General features: G+C 34.3%; 1 protein-coding gene across 2 annotated transcripts in view; it reads left to right on the forward strand.

Annotated features, from left to right (window-relative positions):
• The window catches only part of LOC140040806 (alsin-like), a 42,891-nt gene extending 22,582 nt beyond the window's left edge, over positions 1-20,309 (forward strand). For both annotated transcript variants that reach the window (XM_072087021.1, XM_072087022.1), the window contains 12 exons: positions 6,436-6,700; positions 7,293-7,370; positions 7,859-7,977; positions 8,807-8,974; positions 9,335-9,455; positions 10,187-10,344; positions 10,648-10,818; positions 11,473-11,652; positions 16,084-16,129; positions 17,209-17,270; positions 18,922-19,068; positions 19,685-20,309. In XM_072087021.1, the coding sequence (XP_071943122.1) occupies positions 6,436-6,700; positions 7,293-7,370; positions 7,859-7,977; positions 8,807-8,974; positions 9,335-9,455; positions 10,187-10,344; positions 10,648-10,818; positions 11,473-11,652; positions 16,084-16,129; positions 17,209-17,270; positions 18,922-19,068; positions 19,685-19,823 (1,654 nt within the window). In that variant the 3' untranslated portion in view covers positions 19,824-20,309. The remainder of the gene's footprint in view (positions 1-6,435; positions 6,701-7,292; positions 7,371-7,858; positions 7,978-8,806; positions 8,975-9,334; positions 9,456-10,186; positions 10,345-10,647; positions 10,819-11,472; positions 11,653-16,083; positions 16,130-17,208; positions 17,271-18,921; positions 19,069-19,684) is intronic.

Consider the following 20,309-nt stretch of genomic DNA (forward strand, 5'->3'; position numbering starts at 1 on the left):
GTAGCCACGACCTTTCATCAGTAGGGTAAAACTAACCTGTCTCACGACGGTCTAAACCCAGCTCACGTTCCCTATTAGTTGGTGAACAATCCAACATTTGGCAAATTCTGCTTGGCAATGATAGGAAGAGCCGACATCAAAGAATTAAAAAGCGATGTCGCTATGAACGCTTGGCTGCCACAAGCCAGTTATCCCTGTGGTAACTTTTCTGATACCTCTTGCTTAAAACTCCTAAAATCAAAACGATCGAAAGGCCATGCTTTCACAGTCTGTATTCATACTGAAAATCAAAATCTCTACTGCTCTACGAAAGGTTTCCGTCCTCGCTGAGCTCGCCTTAGGACACCTGCGTTACCATTTGACAGATGTACCACCCCAGTCTCCAGAGCGGGTTGCGCGACAAGTCGCGCTTAACGCTAGAATCATGGACCCGGTGGGCCCGCTTCCCGCATCACCCGATAAGTAAAGAGACGAAAGTAGTGGTATTTCACCGGCGGCGTGAGCCTCCCACCTATTCTACACCCCTCATGTCTCTTCACAAGGTCAGACTAGAGTTAAGCTCAACAGGGTCTTCTTTCCCCGCTAATTCTGCCAAGCCCGTTCCCTTGGCTGTGTTTTCGCTAGATAGTAGATAGGGACAGTGGGAATCTCGTCCGTCCGTCACTAATTAGATGAAGAGGCATTTGGCTATTGGATGTCCGTGGACATTACACGTAATAAAGCTGTACCGTGTCGTGTAGGCTGGAAAAAAAAAGTGAGTGATGGGGTGTACTTGGCGCGCAACTGAGTGTGGTGGAATCACAGAGAGCTTCGCTCCGATCGTTGATGCAGCCGTCACCCGTATCACACACGCAATTTAAGGGGCGTGACTCTCAGGGAGACATCTCCCACTCGCTGGGATCGGTTGCTGGGCTACCGATGGCTCCGAACAGTTGTCTTAGTGTTTCATAAATGCATTGAAGTATGTATAGAGCCTTTTTTTTTCGGTTTAATTCCACCGTATCGCTTCTTGTTAAATGAAACGGCTCCGGGAGCACCGAAGATGCATCCTTCTGCAGATACGGTTAAGACTTTGTGCAGTTTCTTAATAGCGTCGCACATCATTGGGTACCGTACTTTGTTTCTTTGCAGCCTTGGGTTTTGGTCAGTGTGTTACTGTGTGCTTTGTATGGGACGGCGATGTCTAGGATGTATGCGTGGTTCGAATTTGTATCTATTGCAATGATGTCTGGTTTCAAGTTGCCGGCTGTTGTAGTAATCAGAGGTTCTATGTGTATGTTTTCGCTTCCGTAATGTGTTTGCAGAAAGCGTACAATTTGGTTGCATATAGTGTTATGTCTTTTGATCCTCTCGTTCTTGACGACCGGGCATCGCTGCAGTATGTGGGATGTAGTCTCGGTTGACGATTTACAATGGCGACAGGAGGTATTGCCGCCTGTGTATGAAAGGTTATTCCTACACGAAAGAGTTTTGGCACGAAGAGCCAGCGCCTTCGTATAGTAATCTTCCTTCAAGATGTTGGGGTTTTTCATCCAGTTTGTTGCAGCAGGATGGTTGAAGGCCTCACATCCTTTACCTTGTCTGGTGATCTTATGTTGACGTTGTCTTTCTTTGAATGTTTCGCTAATTTTTGCAATGACTGTCTTGTTGTCTGCTTCAAACTCCAGTAACTTTAAAGCACCGGCGGTCTTTCTCAGCTGGTTCTGGATGATGTTCGACGCATACAGTGATTTAATTGCAATTTCACTTGATTTTTGTCCTAGATATTTTGCTGTTTTTCGATTAGAGGAATGATTGGGATGGTGTTCTCATTTACTCGCCAATCGATGTCGTCATAGGAATTAGTTTCTTGACATGACGGACTCTGACTCTGTTAGTTTTGGTACTTTCCATTACCGCAGATTTTGTTGCGTTAATTTTCATGAATCTTTTGTTGAAGAAACCGCTACAGTGTGAGAGGTGTGTCGAGAGGCCTTCTTTGCTTTCTGCAAGGAGGACTAACTCATCGACGAAGGCGAAGGAGTTGTGTTTGGATTGATATCCTTCCAAACCAATATGAGTCGGTGAGGTGTCAAGAACTTCGCCCAGAACTAAATTGAATAGGAGTGGACTTGTGTAGATGTCGGTGTACATGGAGGAAGTGTGTGTAAGCAATAGCGGTGTCTGGGCCTTCGTTGTGTAAAGGAACATTGTTCAGAATGTGTCTGGCTAAAGTATGTTTGCTTCTACCATACACGTATTGGTGTATGGGATAGAGAACTTTCTTCTTTTGCCCACGAGACGCGTCTTCCGGGACGTTTGGTATGTTCTGTTGTTTACGCGGATATTTACGTTTTTCGCCAGTAAGTGACTAAGGTAAGTCTAGGGTGTTGTTGGTGTTTAAAGCAGTTTCGATTAGCATCATTAGGGAGTCTTAAATTTCAGAGGTATCGGCCTCTTTGACAATAGGTTCTACTTCTGGTCTTTCAGTTTCGTTGCTTCGGATATCTGCCTGAAAAGATATGACCCATGTCTTTATAGCTATCCTTCTTTCTCTGGATTCTGTACTTTGGTATTCAGAACTTTCTTAATTTCCATATTAATGAATTTAGTCGTCGGGGGCAGATTAGCTTCTATACGGGCCATTATTGCCACGTCTTCGTTTGACCATCTGTTTTTCAACGATTCCGCCACACTTGGAGCATGAATAGCTGATGGACGATCCGTGGTTATTAATGTGCTTCCGTATCTTTGGATGATTGGTCACATTCTTCTTACACAAGGCGCATGTGTATGTTGAAGTGTCCGACAGGTATATCAATGTTTTTATTTATTTATTTATTTATTCAGGTATAAAACACATATACAAAACAGCAGCCATTGGCATGTTATGTCAATAGCGCTTCCATGTCCGCGAGGGTACATCTATATATAAATTTACGTAAGGGCAAAATTCGGTAAATCGCGCCTTACTTTTAGAATTTTTACTCGATGGTATATAAAGTTGGTTCGTACTTTCGGTACTGATTTTAACCACCTGATGTAACCCTGTTTACTAATTAAATTAAGTTAGATAATTAGTTATTGACGATTAAAACGAATTTAGGTTCAACGATTTGCCCCAAATAGGGGTGTTTTCCGATCGTGGTATACACTGTCTAATGGATGTCCATCTTGAAAAATACCCGCCACAAAAATGCGAGGATACTTCGCACTTTCCTATCTCCTCCTACGATAATTATTTTTAATAGCTGAAAACCGGTTGAACAGCTCGAGTACAGTATCATAATGTTGAAGACAGGCCGATTTTCTTAAAAAAATACTATTTTGATAGATTTAATATACGTTTATACAAATGTATTGATTTGCGATGAATGGAACATTCCAATCTCTGTGTCGTTCCACAAGTGTCTATTCCCTCAGGCGTCGTAAAGGAAAGTACTGTATACTCATAACAGAAATTCGATCCATTTTTTTTTTCAATCTGTGCTGCAGAGGTTGGATATAATGTTTTTTTTTACGGATAATGAGCTAGTGCTAGCGTTTTCAGTCGCCGTATATTATGTACAAATCTTTATTATTGCAGTTCAACCACCCACATCATCACCCTTCCCTCACTGGCATGAGTAGCGTTCCCGGTAGCGTTGTAAAGCCATAGTAGAGCACGATAGGCCTATACGGTGCATCATATGCCCTAAACGCAAAACAACTTTGGTGGGTAGGGTAGGAACCAACTTAAGTATGACTTGGCTCTAAGAAACAATTGAAACCCATTAGGCCTACTAATTAAGTTGAGTTAGATAATTTAATATTTATTGACGATTAAATCGAATTTATGATTTTCCCCGAACAGAGGTGGTTTTCACAAATTGTTTTACATTATATAAACATACACGTTGTAGTGATGTATCGTTACCTGTACTGCTATTTCAATCTACTAGGACGGTGATACTGATAGTTTCAACAAAGTATTACATCGCAATGTTTTACTGTGTTTAGTGGTATATTATTTGTAAAACATGAAAACAATTAATATTTTGTTACTAAATGGATAAAGCATATATTTAAAAATTGTTCCTCTTTGCACCCATCCTCTTCCCCATCCCTCAACCCTAATGTTACATACAAAACACAAATTAAGTTTGTTTAAATTTGACTTAAACATATTGGTCTCATTTTGTGACAAGTTTCTCTTTCGAAAGTAATTCCCAGGGTGCTAATTTTAGTTGAGTACATAAATCAGTGTCTATTTATTCGTTCCTGTAAACGACATGTATTATTGTACGTACATTTGAAATCGTCAGTTTTTTAACGCTGAAATTATTATGTATTCGAGAACCATCTGTGGGCACGACCTAGATGGTACGCGAGCGAAGCGAGCGTACCATCTAGTTTTTATAAAATTCTTTATTAAACAAAATAATTTGAAAAAAAACAGAAACAGGATTTGTCAATATAAAAATATACAAACACTATATTTACAGTCCTGATAAAGGCGCTTGGTTTTGCGCCAATGGATTCATGATGGTACAACAATGCGGCTGTATCGATGGATACGCCGCACTGGAGAATTGGTTTTAGATTAGCCTGTCCTGTCTAAGTCGCCCGAAGTGTGAGAATGCAGTTCAGCTGCTAGCTGGTGTAGACGTTACCCAGGGTGAACCGAAGAATTTGCTAGGAGGCTTATAAAATATAAGTTTAGAGCATTGTATAAATTCTCTGACGTGAAGGTATGCATTCGATCACCCCACAAGAGAGTCATAGTTACTCCCGCCGTTTACCCGTGCTTCGTTGAATTTCTTAACTTTGACATTCAGAGCACTGGGCAAAAATCACATTGTGTCAATGCCATGGTTGTGGACATCGCAATGCTTTGTTTAAATTAGACAGTCGGATTCCCTTATCCGTACCAGTTCTAAGTTGACTATTTGGCCCCGGCCGAAGCGACCCCGAAAGAACGCCAAGCCAGGAAGGTCCACGGAATGGGCCCGGCACTAGTCACGGCACACACCCGGTCCCACTTCACTTCCCGGCCCGACCGACCCAGCCCTTAGAGCCAATCCTTTTCCCGAAGTTACGGATCTAATTTGCCGACTTCCCTTACCTACATTGTTCTATCGAGCAGAGGCTATTCACCTTGGAGACCGGCTGCGGTTATGGGTACGAGCCGAGGCAATAATCAGTCGGTGTCTCTCGAATTTCCAAGGGCCAACGGAAGCACACCACACACCGCAAGAGCCGCGGTGCTTTACGGGCCCGCAGCCCCTATCTCCGGGCGAACCGATTCCAGAGTGCCCGACCATTACAAAGAAAAGACAACTTATTCCGTGGCTCCCGCCAGCGTCTCCGAGTTCATTTGCTTTGCAGCACTGGCTGCACGGGGCAGCGCCTTCTGCCTTCGGGTTAAGGAATATTGACCCAATTCCCTTTCGCACGAGAGGCCTATGCCACCGCTCGGAAAGGAACTACCCTATAGCTTAGGATCAACTGACCCATGTGCAACGACTGTTCACATAGAACCCTTCTCCACACTTGGCCCTCAAGGCTCTCACTTGAATATTCGTCTGGGATTACCTCCCAGGCGGGGGTTACCTCCTCTTCCCCGACGCCCGGGTATAGGCGGCACGATCAGCGCCATCCATTTTCATGGATTTTTTCATACTATTGCTTTTGAAATACAACAGCGCCACCTATTTTGTACTTTCGCCACGATTGAATGTTATGACTGGTTTCGCGATGGAAGTACATTTTTGGAGAGATATATATATGTACTAATTACTAAGATCAAAAAGGCATTTAAATCAGCTTTAGATCGTTTGTAGGATTTTGATTAATTATTGGGAACATCTCAACAAGCGTAGATGAGTTCCAGTTGCCTGTCGAAGTTTTGTATTTGGTATTGCAGCAATTGCTGCCTTTCAACCTAGCTAGTAGGCCTAGCCTAGGCCTGTTAGTATTAGGCCAGGCCTACAAGTTTTAGCTATAGTAGGTGTGTTTTTAAAATCCATGTAAATATATATTATTAAAAACCAAATGTTACTGTTTTAATCAATGTGAATCAAATGTAGGCCTTGGAACTTTTATTTTATAAAACAAATAATGTTTTATATTTGTCATCAACTTGGCTTCGCCTCCGTGAAATATAACCTTTCATCATTTGCCATTATTTGTACCATTACACTCATAAACATTCCTTATTTGTATATTATTTGAGCACTGTTTTAAGGTAATTTCGTTAAAATGTCAAGTCAATTACTAGACACCGAGGCTTATACATACAGTAGTTATTGGTTGACTAGCCTCATTTTTATTTATATGCCATGCTAGTAAAATTAGAAAGTATTTGATTTTATACCATAGCTGTCTTATTTTTTATTTATTTATAATTATATATAGCACCAATTCTTATATTTTATATTTCATCAACAATTTCTTATTATTTCAATATTCCTTTAGGTACCATAATGGAGATATGTACATAGGTTGTTTCACTGATAACATGCGCCACGGACATGGTGTATTAGATTGTAGATCCCCCTCAAGTTTATACATCGGGGAATGGCAGAAGGACAAGAAGCAGGGTTATGGTGCTATGGAAGACAGTCAACGAGGGGAGAAGTACATGGGTGGTTGGCAGGATGGGTACAGACATGGAAAAGGGCTTGTTATCACTCTTGAAGGCCTCTATTATGAAGGAAACTTTTCACAGAATAAACTCACAGTACGTGTGTTGGTATTTGGATCTTATCATTTCATCATAATTAGCTGGTTACATATTGTCTAACATGTTGATTATATTGTAAAAATGAATATTGTAATTAGCAAAAGTATTAATAATTGTCCTTAACTGAAAACTGAGTAAATGTTGATTGGTCCCTCAACGGGCCCACTGCAGCCAGCAGTGCAGCGCCTACCAGATCAGTACACTAGTAGACGATCCCTACTATTTTCGAATAGTGTACCAAGTTCCTTAACATGCACACAGGATCACCAGCTTTATGTCCCATCCAAACGATGAGACAATAAGAGTAAGGCATCTTTCCTAAATACACACTTTGTATTGTTAAGATAGGCTCGAACCCATGTATATCTCGTGTTAGTCCGATTCCTCTATCATTACACCATTACCCTTCGGTCCATACAGCACCCGTCACACTCCTGAACAATCTCTCATCCGAGAACTCAACTGGGCCCACTTTCCTTAACACCGGTTCTCGTCAGATCACCGGTGTTTCAATGCAGTATGGCAGTGGGACAGAACACAGTGCTTGGAATAAATTGATCTATCTTTGATATGAATTTGTTTGTATTAGGGTGTTGGTATTTTAGCAACAGAAGATGGCACTTGTTATGAGGGAGAATTGTCATCTGGTCCCACACTAAATGGCAAGGTAAGTTGAATATTAATAGGTAAACAATTAAAAGGAAGAAAAAAGCCCCAAAAAATAATATTATAATAATTTGTTGGACCTTAGAAACCTCTTAGGAAAATTTACAACATTTATGTACTTTCAATGAAGTTATTATATTATACTTGTGACTGCAAACAACTGAGCTGAGTTCCAGAATAGCAGCTACTGTATCTATCATCTTGTGTAGGGTTCAAACTTAAGTGGATGGCTGGTTGCATAAATTTGTTTTCCTATCATGTCAGAAGGTTATTTGTTTGGCCGAATGGTATAGATATTAATCAATGGAACTGGAGCCCTGGGTTTGCCATCAACAACATCCAAGTTTTTTCAATAGTTGAGATAGATCATTTAGAGGATTGATCATGTACTTCCAACTTGTTTGTATTACTTTTTAAACATCATTATTATGATGAATAATAAAAGATGTAAAACCATTATTCAAAGTCCTTTGTGTAAATTGGATCTAGGGTACACTGACTTTACCAAATGGTGACTATATAAATGGTTCTTTTACTGGACTGTGGGGAGATGGAGTGAAGGTCAACGGTGTGTTTAGCAAGGCAGCTGAAGAATACGATGTATCAAGGTAAATTTAATATTTTGTCCTCACACAATTTAAAAAATAGTCTTACAAAATGTAAATTGAGCATGTGAAAGCAAACCAGAATAGGTCGTTAGTCTTTAAAAATCTTAATTTTACATTTGTATGTATGAATCTGCTGTTAGCCATTTTTTTCGGTATAAAATATGTTCAGCCTGTCTCAGTTGTTTTCGCAACTAAAGCTCTGTCTACACTGTGAAACTAGTTTGATGTGCCCAAATATGGTAGTGATATACCCATATATGGTAGCGATATGACATCATGTCCATATATGGGCACATCATATTTGTTGTCACATAAATTTTAATAGTGTAGCCAGAGGTTTTGATGTATTAAGAAGATAAGAAGCAGGCACTCAATGCACTCTACATAAATTCATGAAAAAAGGAAATGGAAAAATTGTTGGATAATGAAAAGGCTTGTTGGAAATGCTTGGTTTTAAAAGAGTTCAAATTAAAATTGGTAAGGAACCCATCAATTTTGATCTGCCATTACATTCAGACATCATTATAAGTAGATCAGGAAGGGTTAGACTGACACAGGAAAAATATCCCCAAACCGTTTCAGATTTTCACCAATGTACATAGCATGCAATTTATTTAACAAAAACTTTTCAAGATAGTCACTTGTATCATTTGTATTTATTTATATAGTTATCACATCGTATTATTTATTCTACTCAGGTACAAAACATATCTCAAAATTGTTAACAATTTTGACAATAAAGTTACAAGATAAGTATGGCCATACCATATGTACAGTAGCTTCCTAGTCCTTGGAGTCACAAGCTAAACAACAAATGTTTGTTTTACAGAAAATTAGGGCAGTTTACAATAAATGCTGCATCTAAGTGGGAGGATCTATTTGGTCAATGCAGAGCTGCCATTGGCTGGCAAGAAAATGTGGCACAAGATACAGACAAGGCATGGGATATGGTGGCAGTGTCAATGAACAATGCTAAGATTCTACTGGAGAGAGAAAGGTAATCTATATTATAAGATAGAGAAATTGTACATTTGTTCTTTTACAAATTGTTCCTATTGCACATATCCATACACATGGCCGCAATTGTACTTTGAATGCTTATATGAGGTTTCTGCCATTTTGGAGCTAAGTTAGCTGCCAAAATTGGGGTCACTTTAGATTGTCCCTACTGCACGTATCCATACACATGTGGTATTATAATGGCTACAATTGTACTGAGAATGTGTGTAAGAAACTTGAACATTATACACCATCTTGCATTGCATCCAATATAGCAGCCAAAATCGGGTATAAATATCCCACTTACAGCATGGCAATAGGAGGTTTTATAAATTAATACTTTTGTTCTTTTTTACAGGCAAGGCAAAGGACTACCTAGTTGTCGAGTAGATTGTGCTGGGTTAGACATGATTCCTAAAATTAACAGACAGAAGTTGACTGAGGTAGATCTTAAAACTATTCAAGGGTATCTAGAAAAGGTATTATAGTAACAAAATACTAATCATCATAAAGGAAATCATTTAATATAGATCATTCATTTCATGAAAGTAGTGTTTTACATTTAATCAAAGAAGAAAGAAACTTTGTAAAAAAAGTGACAGCACCCTCTTTGACTTTTTTCTGGTCTGCAACGTCTTTATTATTTGACAAAACTTTCAGATTCATTTGTCAGACTGGCACCGCTAGTCACTAGAAAAAAAACCACTATAGACCCTGCGGTAAAAATTATAGTTAGCATGACTAGAGCAACATCAGCCTGTCAAACGTCTCAATTTAAAAATAGTGCAACTAAAACAACCATAACTATTTTTTTTCAAATTCATAAAATACTACTACAGTATTGAGCTTAGTGAAATTTCCACAACATTTTTATACCTATATATTTCAACATATCCTTGATTTCTAAAATTTGTGTACATACTTAGGTTGATTTAAATCAGCTTTCATTTTTCATCTTTCCAAAATTAAATGGTGATTAAGTTGTATAGTATACCAATTTGTTCAATTTACTGTAGGCTCAATATACATATAAAATTATGGAAAAATTAAAAACATCATTTGGTTAATGTTGTTTTTTTCACTGCTAAATGACTAACAAATACCATTATCTTTTTATCGACCATTGCTTTATCGTAGCTAAAGTACAGTACTTTTTTTTTATATGTTATTATCAATTATGTTAAAATTATGTTAAAATTATGTTTGCTAGGCTTTCAACTCCAGGTTACATCCACTTGGAAAGCTGATTGATAACCTGGTTCATGCATTCACTAATACCTACCTCGGCATAGGTGCACATCGACGTCTTTTGCCTTATGCCGTCGAAGAAATTAAATCATTTGTCAACAGACTCCATGATATTGTCAAGTTAGTACACTCTTTTTATAATACTGTATTAGAATAAACATCCAAGAATAAAAAGTTACACAAATAATGAATGTGGAGAATATTTAAGACAGTCTGGTCTTTAAGAAATGAAAATATTCTGGCCATTCAACAAATATTGCCTACAAAAATAAGCCTAGCTAAGCCAGGCCTAAATACCGTCCACGATAGGACATTCACCACGAGCAACTTGGGTAGTGCATTGTTTCTCTTTTTATCATAATTTACCATAAGTTCTTATTTTTTTTCTAATTTATGGAATGGTTCATTTGTTTAATTTCTTAGAGTTCTCTTTCCAAGTTTACCTGGTGGTAACAATAATTGCAATGGAGAAACCAAAACACATAGTCCACATGTAGATGCGAATCCTGAACTGTCTTATTACTATGATTACGGCATGATGAACCCTGACGAAAATCGCACAAGTGAAAGTAAACCTCCAGCCGAAACTGACAGGTACGTTGTCCATAAAATGATAGAGATTATTTCACTATGTCGACTGATAGCCTATGCCCTTGCACAAATCGACTGGTATGTCGATTGAGAACTTGTTCAGTGTCAGTTTGCTGTTTGCCTTCTGACTTTACTGCAAAAGTTGATCAAAATCGTGACGAATGAATGATCTTGCGATGATTTTCCAGGGAATGTAGTAAAAGGCATCTACATTAAATTACATTTAAATAAAGGGTCTTATCACTAGGGCCTCGAATTAAAAAAAACCAGTCAACTACTACCATGTGCGTGTTCACTAAAACATTACTTATACTTATTTGTCTACAAATTAAGCATGTTTGTTTATTTTACATCTTCGGTACATTTATTTTATTCAGAATGAGAAATGAACTGTACGGAACTTTTTAATAATTGTTTATAAAATCAAAAAAACCAACCAGATTATAACAGGAAAAGATGGTGAAGGAAAGTGTTTCCTGAAAACTTGGCATTTCTGTCTGGCTGTTTTTCTTTTTTTTAACTTTTGATTTAGCTTTTTGCTTATATTGTATCTCAATTGACATGGATCCACTGATACCCAAGCCCAAAGCATGTTGTCCTTTTTCAGTATTTTGCCTTTAATCTTTTCATTTATTTTTTGGTTTCGTTTTTTATAAGGGCTGTGCAAGTAACTGTCGAAAGCATAATGCACCCGTTACTATTAACGCGCCTGTACCCTGCATTATTTGCGTTGTATGCACTCAACCATGACCAAACTGATGACTGTTACTGGGATCGTCTCTGCCGTCTCAACAAGCAGCCAGACATTCCATTAATGTCCTACCTAGGGATACACAAGTTAGTATATATTATCTATTAATTCAATTCAACTGAACGAACACCATAGTATGCTAATTAGTGCTGAATAGGTTTTCAACTCCATCTCTACGATGTAGAAGAGAAGGATTCCATATGTGTGTATTTCGATACAGTTTAATCAATATTAACCATTTTTTTATACAAGAGAGAAAATAAAATTAAATATAATTCATAAAAAAAAGATTAGTAAAACATGAGATTAATGGAAACGGTACAGAGAAATATTAAATATCACTCTTACATCACCTACTAGGTTGAAAAATATACACACCCATGATAATTAATGTGTTAATTTTAAATATGGTATTTTTATTCAATTCTCATGTTATGATATATCTGATGTTTATATGACCCGGAGTTTATATGACCCGGAGTCTATATGACCCGGAGTCTATATGACCCGGAGTCTATATGAACTTAAGTTCATATGAACTTAAGAATATATGAACTTAAGAATATATGAACTTAGGTATATATGAACTTAGGTATATATGAACTTAGGTATATATGAACTTAGGTATATATGAACTTAGGTATATATGAACTTAGGTATATATGAACTTAGGTATATATGAACTTAGGTATATATGAACTTAGGTATATATGAACTTAGGTATATATATGATATGATGTCTATATGACCTGATGTTTATTTAACTATGATAGAGGGTTGTGAAAATGAAACTAAAATTATAATTTGTCAAAGACTTTGATTGTCAGGGAATGCGACGAAAATATGCATGGTGGGGAGGGGCATGCATGATTGAAATGCTTTTGTATTTAATACGAGTAGTAGTTTAATTAATACTTTTCTGTACTTCTACACATTTTTTGTCTTATTCAAGGATGGGTCTAGATATATACTTTGTGAATTTGTATGTATACACAAGTGGGATATTGCATCACTGATGCCCTCATTTAGTATAAATTCTTATCTGTAGCCATTTTTATTCAAAATATTTCTTGCAGTATAGCCATAGAGCAATAATTGCTTTATGGTCTAATCATCTTTTGCCTTGATGTATCTTAAAATTTGTGACATCACAATACTAAATTATTTACAAGTTTATGTAAAGAACTTCAATTCAATGTACAGTAGATCTCATTAATTATTGATGTATCCATTTTTCTAATTCATGTTATTCTGTGTATTGTTAGATACCCTTAATCAATATCAGCTTCAATATTCCTAATTACTATGGCTTCAAAATTCTTTAATACTGTCACAAATTTGACTCAAAGAAATATTAAATAAAACTACTAATTATTCTACCAAATTTTTCGCATATTTCACGTATCTCCTCGAAAACCACTAAAAGGTATGTGCTCACATTTTGCACAATGATGTTTATTGATGGGCCGCTCACGATAGGCTATGTCACTGTCCTAAATTTTAAGGATAAACACTAAAAAAAGGCAAAAATAGCAGTAATTTGACCATTTTTTGCGTGTTGTTACGTTACAAACGTCAACTACACAACCTTCTCCATTGTGTATCGCAATGGCCTGATCTACACACACAATGCCGAGCCGCCAAATTAAAACAGTGTTTAGTCTCGACAGCCGCCCAACCGTATCGACTGATCGTGTCGTTGAAGTTTTAATTAATTACACCTATCCTATAAACAGAATGTATTTTGTAAATCACGGTTTGGCCCAGTGAGTAAAACGCTGTGGCCATCAACATTAATGCTTAGTAGGTTCGAGTTCGAATCCGCGATAGTTTAAATAATAATTATCTCTGCCTAAAGCAACCAATCTAAACCACAATGTATTTACAATAGTAGCAAAAAAGATACCAAACCTCACGAAAAAAAATGCAAAATATAAAAAAAAACATTTTAAAAAAATGTAAATTATTAGAAAAACAAAAAAACACACACTACAAATAAAATGATTCCAAAGTCGTGTTTCCACAAAGTATAAAAGTTTGTGTCCGAGCGCATCATCTAATTTTCGAGTAGTGAGTGCACTTTTTGTGTTGATTTTAAAGTCTGTTTTATTATTCCAATACTCACATCTTAATTCTATAACTTAATTCCTATTTATATTTTATCATTAAAATGTTTTAATCTAACGACTGATTAACAGACGTCACTTTCTGATGCTCACCCCAGATTATTAATATTCACACAGCACAAAGGACAATATCCAGTATTGCACTTTTATAATACTTAATCATCCCATGCAAATTATTTTTAAGGCAGACAAGACCATGATGAGCACAGGTTATTGCTAGACCACACTTTAATTACAAAAGGAGCAAATAGATAACAAATCTCCCAAACAAACACAAATAACAAAATATTAAAACCATTGAAATAAAAAAACGTTTTATTATACATGCAAAGTATCCTTATGTTTACGGAATTTAGAATTCCTTCTTTTTATGAATTATTATTGAAATTCAATATATGGCCTGATGTGTAGACTAAATGCAAGCGAAAATGTTTTAGTGTCAACGATTATAAGCAATGTCTTATATAAGTCAAAGATGCTCTCCAGGTGGAATGTCATCCAGAGATGAGTAGTAGTAGTCTTGTTTATTTTATTTCATTTATAATATGTAATTTTTATTTCTATGGACCAGAGATTCAGAAATAAAAGATTGAATGAATAACCATATATTAAGGCAGAAAAGACAGTGAGGAGCACGGGTTACTGCTAGTTGTACATAATTTCGCGTTGTCAAAGGCTTTCATAATAATTAAAATAAATATTTCATTTTAGTTCACTATTAAAATCAACATAGAAAATACAAATGGTGGCCTGATAGGACCAGATCAAATGCAATTTTTACAAACATTTAAAACAAAAATTTTATATATAAAATTTTAAAATATATAATTACACTATGAAAACAAACACCAACAAAAAAATATATATAACATTTATATTAAAATTACAGATAAATAACAGGAAACAAAAAAACAAAATAAATATACTTTGTATAAATATTATTCATTAGTGACCGAATAAATATTATTATTATAACTTAAAAATAGAGCCTTTTCAGAATTGTTATTGACCTTTCTTTATTCTCACACAGTGCCTTTGATTCGTTTCTAAATTGGCGCTATATACATTTATGGTGTTAATATATTTTGCAATTTCTTATTTTTATTGTTTAGTCTTGAGTGCCTTTAAATATTTTTATACCACAATACATAAATTAAAATTAATAATTGATTAAAGAACTTGGGCAATAATGTAATTGAACTACCTAGGTTAAAAAGAATAAGGCAAATAATAATGAGCTACACAGGTTAAAGAAAATTAAATAATATGTATTTTTAATTATATTATGTTATTTACTATTTGTTTGTAGGCAATATGTTAATCAATAATGAGATACCTATAGATTGCAGAAAATAAAATAATATGTATTTTTGATTATATTATGTTATTTACTATTTGTTCCTAGGCAATAAGGTACAATCACTAATGAGATACCTAGGTTACAGAAAATTAAATAATATGTATTTTAAATTATATTATGTTATTTGCTATTTGTTCCTAGGCAATAAGGTACAATCACTATGAGATACCTAGGTTACAGAAAATTAAATAATATGTATTTTTGATTATATTATGTTATTTACCATTTGTTCCTAGGCAATAAGGTACAATCATTAATGAGCAACCGAAGTTAGAGAAAATTAATCAATTTGAATGTTTAAAATTCTAAATTCATTTGTTCCTAATATAAAGGTCATTATTAATGAGTTACCCAAGTTTAAAGGAAATATATATAATGTATTTTTTAATTCTATCACATATTTACCATTTGTTTCTAGACAATAAGGTAATTAATAATGAGCTACTCAAGAAATTGAATTATTCATCAAAATGATATTCAAGGCGATTTGAAGACTAACCATATTTCACCTATTGTTCCATCCCCATTCTTTACGATCTGTATGCTAAAATCAATATTAAATTAAGCTTATATTTCTATAATCAATAATTGGATGATTACACCTGAATGATTATTATCTTGAGTATTTGATCTGTAGAGCATCTATATTATTACCTTTCTTAAAAATCTATATTTAATGTACAGGATTTTGTGGTGTCAAATATATAGGTGTTTGCTCTCATTTTAATTAACAAATAAGCCACGTTTATTGTCTTACACTTCCATATTATTGTATTCAATTTACATTAGATAAAATAATCATAAAACGTACAATTATTGGGACATACTGTATGTTTAAATTATAATTTAAATATTAGGATATTATGTTTGATATAAATAGAACAATTATTAATTATATATATATTTTTTTAGGTAAATCCTATTTATGTGTATATATTTAGTTGTCTACTTTTATGAACCCACCAATTATCACTGAGTGCCATGAATTTAAAGTATGTAAGTTTATATTTTATTTGAATTTTTAAAACTAGGAACCTTTGGCTGCTACCAGAGCAAACAGACCAGGAAAGTACAAGGGTACGTTGTTTACTGTTATTCAGTCATTTTCCTTTTCATTCATCTATTTATAAATACTTTTACTCCCAGTAGTGGGAAAGGTTAGGCCTTACATGGCCTCTAAAAACTCTTCTTTGATCTAGTCTTTTCACTCACTCAATCAATCATCCCTTTATTTGTAGCCTACATTTAGTCCATTTAATTTAGTCACTTCTTCATTTTCTATGACCCTTAGTGTCATCAATTTATTCAATATTTCCTAAAGCGTTGTTTAAAACTTTACAAAGTTTTATCAAAAGTATTAAAAAATCAAATTTAATTTAATTTGTATTAGGCTTATGTTTATGGACCCACGGCATCAGCCAGTAGTTATAAAACAACTCAATGATATCATTGTTGAATATGGAACCTTTTATCATAAACTTTAAGAGCTAGAAAGCCACTCCGAGAGTGCATACCTCCGTCTACTGTAAAATTCTCCTACATAAGATTTCTCCGGTAAAAAAAATATATATATATATTTGTGTGTGTCTTAATGCTGTTGGTGATTTAGGCTAATTTCACTACAAAGTACAAGCATGTGTATGCGAGTTTGGTGTAATGGTTATGTAACAAGCCTTCAAACGAGTGAATGTGAAAAGAAATAGGTTTTTTAAACAACTCGCATTAAAAAACGTGCACATTAAATCAAATTATGTTTTAAAATTACAAATCACAAATTATAACTCTTGCCTCTTGTACAAAAATAAAGTTTTTTGGACAAGTAGTTCTTGAGAAAATGCAATTTCAGTTTACTTCTTACTTTAAGACTGCTCGCCGGCTTTTGAAAAAATCTGTCCTATCTTTTAACACTAGCAGGTCTGAAAAGTATACTCAAAAAGTGGTCCAGAATTTAGAATGGAATGGAACGGTCCTTGACCACATATCTATCTGTATATTCATTTTGGTAAAGATCTTGTAATTACTTTTTGAGTAATCCTGCTAGCAAACAAACACACGCTACCGATTACATACCTCCTTGGTGGAGGTAAATAATTGGTTACCAGCTATACTGCATTGTTTATCTTTCCCTAATTTTTTGTTTACATTTATATTTACAGAGATATTCTGAAACAGTGGATGTTTGTTACAAAGAGGCTGTTGAAAATTTACGTAATTTAAGGTAAGACCCAATAATATTGACAAATGGATATATTGATCAAATTGATCGGCCCTCCTGGGCGGTTGTCTGATATTAAAATAAATATCTCAAGTTAATATTGAATATATTTTCGTCATCAGCTTTTCTGGTATCGCCATCTTGTGAAATTCTTACTTGTTTAATGTCACTAACTTTATTATATTGTCAATAATAGATTAAATGTCATAACATATTCTTTGTGTGTATAATAATATGCCTTGGCTCTAGCAGCTGTGTGTACTATACATACTGCACAGCCACTATGTGCATAGCCAGTTTTTTAATAATATATTGCAAGATTGCTCACTGAAATTTTACCGATATTTGTGAAAAAATTCTTATTGATATAATCATTCATTTATTTCATTTGGTGAAAATCATTATCAAAAATATGTATAAAAAAACAAAAAAAGATAAACTATACACATAAAATATAAAAATATTTAAAATACAGTCATATAAAATAGTAAAATATTAAAAAAGGTATAAAAGGACAGTAAAAATGGAATGAATAATACCAAAATTGGTTTGATTTGGCAATAAAAAAAAATTGGCATTATAAGATTTTGACTAGAATGGGTATCATTCCATTTTAATAATATACAAATAATGAATGTTATATGAGTGTAATGGTACAAATAATGGCATGAGGTGAATGATGAAAGGTTATATATCAATAAGGTGAAGCCGAGATGATATATAACCTTTCATTCACCAAATGCCATTATTTGTACCATTACTCGAATATAAAACATTCATTTTTTGTTTTATTTATATAACATCTAAATAGATTAGGCCTAGCCAGACAAGGTCTACATTTGATTCATATTGATTAAAACAGTAACATTTGGTTTTTAATAATTATATTAAATATACAGCAGTATTGCTATATATAATATCATAACAGCATAGCATAATATACTATAGATACTCTTTAATTCGATACAAACATAGTTTTATAAAATTATTCTAAGTAATGTAAAAATGTATGGTTTCTGGTGAAAATGTCACAGTTTAACATAACTTCTTACCAACCAATGACAGAATTCCTTTGTATTATTATTATTATTTATTTCCTTTATTGCATCAAGTAAGCAGTGATGAAGTTGACATAAATATAATAGTAAATATGTAAACACATAGTATAACACAGTCCAAACAAGTAATACTAAAATAAATCATAGTCTACAAATCAGTCTTTCAATGGCCATCATAGTACATCCAGTAACACAAACCAATAGGGGTTCACAATTTGCTTATCATAACTCAGTTACTGATCATTCACCAATCATTGAAAACTCCGTGGAAAGTATACAGTAGTAGAGCACTCTATTTTGGGGACACTTTCCTGAGAAACGATGTTTTAATACTATTACAAATAATTTGTCTGGCTTTTGTTGGCGGTTTTAGCAAAAATGCTTTACAATACTGGTATTTTCTTATTCAATGAATTTTGATATTCAAAAAAAATCTTTATTTGGTGGAATACTGTGAGCCTGTTACTGATAATGATAAATTCCAAATTATTATACCGATATTACCTGCTTCCGGAAAATATTGTTCTGAGAGGAAAATGTTATGAAATTTTATATTTCACCAATAGAAAATGCAATATATGATATTTTCTTTTCAGTACCTCATACACTCCACATGATAAGCTATTAGTAATTGAGAGGACTTTTGAAGCAATGGACAAAGAGGTGAAAGGTCATGCAGCTGACCATATATGGAATATGGATGACCTGTTTCCAGTTTTCCAATATATAGTTATAAGAGCACGGTTAGACATTTCTTATTACAAAACACTTTAAGTGCCTTCTTTTTCATTTAATTGGACTTTATTCAGTAGATCATTCTTCAACCTTCTTTTCTAAAACAAATTAATTCTGCATTTAGTACGTGTAAATTTATTTAGTGTCGTCTAATTTTTGTTGCTTTTGTATAGAGCATTATTTTATTAGCCTTGGTCCTATGTACTTAGCACGGCTCTTAATTTGATCTTTGTTATCCATTGTAATAATTTACACAATATTATTATTGATTGTATATCATATAAATCGATCGAATTGAAAGTGTAGTCAATTCCATATTCAATAAATTTATATTTCTATACATTTTATTGTTTGCTTCCTTAGATACCATATTTTATAATGATAATGTTGGAAACAGTTAACCCAGATATTTGATAGAAACATTGACAAAAGTACAAATCCTTGTATCTTGATGGCCATCTTCTTCAGTTCAGTTTTCCATTTTCTTTTATTTTTCCTCTTTTTTTCTTTTCATTTTCTTCTTTTTTAATTTTCCTCTTTTTCCTTTTCTTTTTTTAATTTGTTTTTTAAACTTTTATTTTATCTTATAATTTTTTATTTCTGAAATTATCTTCTTTATTATAGGATTCGTCATCTTGGTTCTGAGATCCAGTTTGTGGAAGACCTAATGGAGGATGAAGTTTCCAATGGAAAGCTGGGCATTATGTTTACAACACTGAAAGCGTGTTACTTCCAAATACAAAATGAGAAAATTCCATTATAAGGTACCTATATAATATTATGCCAACTATAAAATCATATACCCATGCAATTTAGGTCCGATTTATCAAACTTGCTTAGCAAAAAATACGGCATTTAAACTTTGTTTAAAACATTTTCCAAAATAACCTAATAACCTTGTCTGTCTTAAGATGAAAAGAACTGGTTTGATAAATAAAGCTACAGTTTTTCCAAGCACTGTTTGGCCAGCCTAGTCAAGTTTTGTCAAGTCAATCAATATAAATGATAGCGAGTGTCGAGAGTAATGTATAACTCTTATAGACCGTTCTGTTCATTATCGGGTTGGTAGATTTTAATATTATCAATCGTCTTACCGAAATGCTCGCTGATAATAACATACACATTTCTCGTAATTCCTGTTCTATATGTATAAGAAAAAAAATTGGATTTGTCATTCTCCGGCAATTTTTCTGTTACTGAAATTATTTTTCTTTGCCCATAGTATACACAAAAAATATGTAACACTAGA

This window comes from Antedon mediterranea, chromosome 2 (assembly GCF_964355755.1).
Source record: "Antedon mediterranea chromosome 2, ecAntMedi1.1, whole genome shotgun sequence".
NCBI lineage: Eukaryota > Metazoa > Echinodermata > Crinoidea > Comatulida > Antedonidae > Antedon > Antedon mediterranea.